This window comes from Phaethon lepturus, unplaced genomic scaffold (assembly GCF_000687285.1).
Source record: "Phaethon lepturus isolate BGI_N335 unplaced genomic scaffold, ASM68728v1 scaffold8064, whole genome shotgun sequence".
NCBI classification, from domain to species: Eukaryota; Metazoa; Chordata; class Aves; order Phaethontiformes; family Phaethontidae; genus Phaethon; species Phaethon lepturus.
Genome location: NW_010532603.1, coordinates 3410 through 7403, shown reverse-complemented (window position 1 = coordinate 7403; position 3994 = coordinate 3410). Strand labels below are relative to the sequence as shown.

Genomic DNA, 3994 nt, shown 5'->3' with positions numbered 1-3994 from the left:
GTTCAGCAGGTCCCAGCGACATCTCTGAAGGCTCCTACAGACGTGTGTGCATGGTTTGACAAGATGACTCACGCGCTGCGGTGCGGAATATACAACAGAATATACAGCACTAGCATTTTGCCCTAAGACACTAATTTGTGTGTCTCTTCTCTACCCAGCCACCTATTTCCAAAAACTTACTGGAATAGAATTAGGTTTGAGATCTCCACTCCACCACCAAATTTAGAGAAATTGCTGTACCCAAACGTGAAGCAATGGGATACCATACAGACAGTGATTTGCTGGAAGAATAGCTAAATATGACTCAAAGGCAATAAATAAAGCAGTAATAAGAGTCTGACAGGGCTTTCAAGTGTATAATACTATTGAAGATTTTTGTGATTTCTAGAGATTGGACTTTGGCAGGGAGTGATGCTGCTGACACATTTACGTCATATCATTTTGTCTCTTGCCACCTAAAGTAAAAGGTCATCAGTGCAGTGAAATATCTGGAGTGCCTTTTTTCAACATTTTCATGTACACATAAGGTTATTTTTGATTTTTGCTTCAGATTCAGTGACTCAGCTTTTGAAAGCAAAGGTAATGGGCTAGACGACCTTAAAAGGTCCCTTCCAATCCAAGTTATTCTATGATCCTATGATAATCGAAGTCGAGTTAAATTCATGCCATGGGCTCTGTGTCTCTTTTACAGAAGAGCTTTCTGGCTTTCCTTGTTGCAGTGGGCATCATAGTGACGCTGGCGGATGCATACTGTTTTTCTAAAATTAACAAGCCAGGGGAGTCTGACAAAGGTAAGAACGGGGAAGGTCCTCTCACTTGATAGTTCTGTGGCAACTCAGCTCTATGTGGAGCTGCCAGGAAGGGCTCAAAATACAAGGGAGTGAGGGAGGTGTCAGAAAGACATGAATAAGAGGTTCCAGAACCAACTTTCTAAAAGTAGGGAAAAACAAAGTCTTCCTCGGGACTGGGTATGGTCGCAGCAATACTGTTGCTGGTGGTGGTGGGCTGCTATTGCTATTCCAGCACATGGAGTTGATGCTGGAGTTGAGGGTAGTTCTGAATAAAGTGTGATGCCAGGTGGCAGACCTGGCTGTTTGGTTGCTCACTGTCACCCCAGATCTGTCACACTGAAACTGTCTCTAGCAGGTGAGGAAGAAACAAGTTCAGGCTCTCAAAATAGCCCAGAGAACAAAATGACCTCTACTTTACTAAAAAAAAAAAAAATCAGAAAATTTGCAGTAATTTTTAAACTTTACAGCCTTTATGTGGAGGCTTAAAGAACATGTTTTGTTTTGCTGCTGTCTTACGCAGGCTGTATCCTGGATGGAAAACTATACCCCTTTGGAGAGATCGCGAGGACAGAAAATTGCTTCAGATGCAGCTGCAGCCAAGATGCAATGCGCTGCTGCTCCCTGTAAGTTTGAACTTCTTGGTAACATCATTGCCCACAGGAAGACCACAGCTTTCCATTTTCTGGGAATAAATGAGTTTCTAAGGGCACAAGAGAGCCTTTCCTCACCCACGTCACAGTGCTAGGGCAAGCCACGTATAGTTCTTGATCATTGGGATCCTTGACTGTGTTTACCTTAGCTCACTTTCTGCTGATGGGGAACGGACACAGGCCCTTCCATACACATCCACTTGGGGCTTGCCTTTAATTTTGAGCAACCTGTGAACCCCTCTTACACTGCAGTTAAGTCTTTCCTTAGCAGGGAAAGTGGGGGTAGGAAGGAATTAATTCTTAACTGAAACTCCTCTGAAGGGCTTTATGATGATCTGAATCCCTTTCTGGAGATGCTTTTCTCCAGTGAACATGCTGACCCTAGAGTAGAAAGGCTCTGCTCTGAAGTATCTATCGCCAACATCCTCCTTTCCTCTTATCCTACCTTCTCGAAGGGCCAAAAGGGGTTGATTTTGATCATCACCTTTGCTCAGGTGACACTCAATCTGTCAGGAAACAGCTATTAAATTCTAAGCAAACTGGCAATGATGAAAAACTAATGGAAAAGAAGTAAAACATGCTGAGACCATGCTTATGTCACACTGTAGATTGCTAGCTAGGCTGCTTTTAGCTGTAATTTCAGAGGTATCTCAGCACTAGTTCAAGCTATAATCACCGAACCACTGAAATATTGGACGTTTTATCGTTCTCAATCTTACATTTGCTTTCTTTTTGCCAATGACAGCTTTCATACCCCCATTGGTTATGACAAAGAGAACTGTAAAGTTGTTTTCAACAAGAAAAGCTGCAACTATGACGTGGTGCAGAAAAGTGACCCCTCAAAGGAGTGCGTCGTCTATTCTCGCGTGGGCTAACAACCCACCTGCTCCAAACCTCTCTGCATTGTGGAATTCCTTCCCTTCCTACAGATGTTTTGCCATCACAGAGAAGCTTGAAGGCATGGGAGGTATTTTAAGAGAGTACTTCAGCAGCTCACTTTCAATCTCCTAATTGTCCTAATTCAGTCTACAAGATGCATAATCAGATACAATGTCTCATTTCTGTCATTACTTGCATTGGTATCACTGAGCTTTTCCGAATACAATAAATCCAGATGAAACATCCAGAAATGCTTCATAATGATGGTTCTTTTTATGTAATAACACCAGGCAATGTCACCTTCTTTGAGAAAGGAATGCATTCACCTCGCTGCTCCAACATGCCGTGCACCCGTGCCCTGTCACAAGCTGTTCCCACGCTTTGCATGTTCTGTTCCAGCCAAGGACCAGAGCAGGTTTTTTCACTCACCAGGTGTCAAAATCTGTTATCATTTGGAAGAGATGCGCCGTTTGGGACATGCAGTACAATGGCTCCTACGCTGGGCACATAGGGCACACCTGAACTGCTGCAGGAGCTTTGTCAAGACCTGTGCCGCTAACGCCTGCGACCTATGGAAAAACAGTAAGGATGGAAGATCATTATCCTTTTTCGCCTTTTTTTTTCCCCCTTCTTTTCAGCAATGTCATCAGCCAATAGCAGCGACTGTTTCTCTCCATTGCCCACTCTGACCTGTTGCCAGGTGTCCTCTTCCGAGCCCCGCTCCTGGAAGCCTGCACACACAACGCTGCATTAGTGCTTCTTGCCCACACTAAAAAAAAAAAAAAAAAAAAGAGAGAGAGAGAGAGAGATCTAGATCAGCCCCTGGAGACCAGCTTCCTCACGGCAGCAGAGCCTGAGGTACTAATAAAAGGCAGATGCCTTCTGGCTCTCCAGTATGCAAATTCCTCACATTCCCTGGGGAGAGAATTCCAGCCAGTGATGGGCTTCAAAACTGAACCACGCAATTGGTAATATCATAAATCTGCCCACATGTAGGAGACCAGGCAGCAATACCTGTAAAATGCTGCTTCTACATGGCCTCTTCGCTCCAGAATTGAGTATTGAAAAGACACAGCAGTCTGCAGTTAACTGTTGTATGGTTTGAAAAGAAACACACCTTCCAGGACAAGTGGGTTGTTTAATGATGCTCCATAATCCTGACAAGTCTGTTGTCTTGTAAAAGTACAAGGTTGCACACAGCTGAGCATTCTTAGGGCAGGGATCCACACTTGACCTGAAAACCAATTGTCAGCCTATATTTATTCAGCAGGGGCACTGACTTCTCAAGACAACCCATCTCAAGCTCTGCAAGCCATCAGTAAAATCAGAAGAATTTAAGGTGGTATGTTTTCCCTGGCTTTATTTCTGGTAATTTGCCTGTGAACATTGTTTTAAATTTTCCTATGGCTTAAGAGACCTCTTCCCTTAAGAGACCTCCTTTTGGGAAAAAAATCCAAACATTTTGCAAGTGCTAGTATTACATACTTTGCCTTTTAAAGTTCTCTATCTTGATATCACTTGATATCAGTCAATAACTCCGTGTTTCTGTACAATTGCCTCTTGCAAGGCTGAAAAAATGTGAGGGCCAGAATTAGGGTCAGTTCAGCTTTTTCCAGTATAAACACTTGCGTATGCCTTTTAAAAATCTGACTCCCATTCACTGATCTAATCATG

The 3994-nt window shown here is 43.4% G+C and overlaps 1 protein-coding gene across 1 annotated transcript in view; it reads left to right on the top strand.

Moving 5' to 3' along the window:
* LOC104619107 (beta-microseminoprotein-like) overlaps positions 1-2316 on the top strand; it is a 14403-nt gene extending 12087 nt beyond the window's left edge. The window contains exons 3-5 of the mRNA XM_010284879.1: positions 692-791; positions 1312-1414; positions 2187-2316. Coding sequence (XP_010283181.1) covers positions 692-791; positions 1312-1414; positions 2187-2316 — 333 coding nt within the window. The remainder of the gene's footprint in view (positions 1-691; positions 792-1311; positions 1415-2186) is intronic.
* Positions 2317-3994: the final 1678 nt, after the last annotated feature.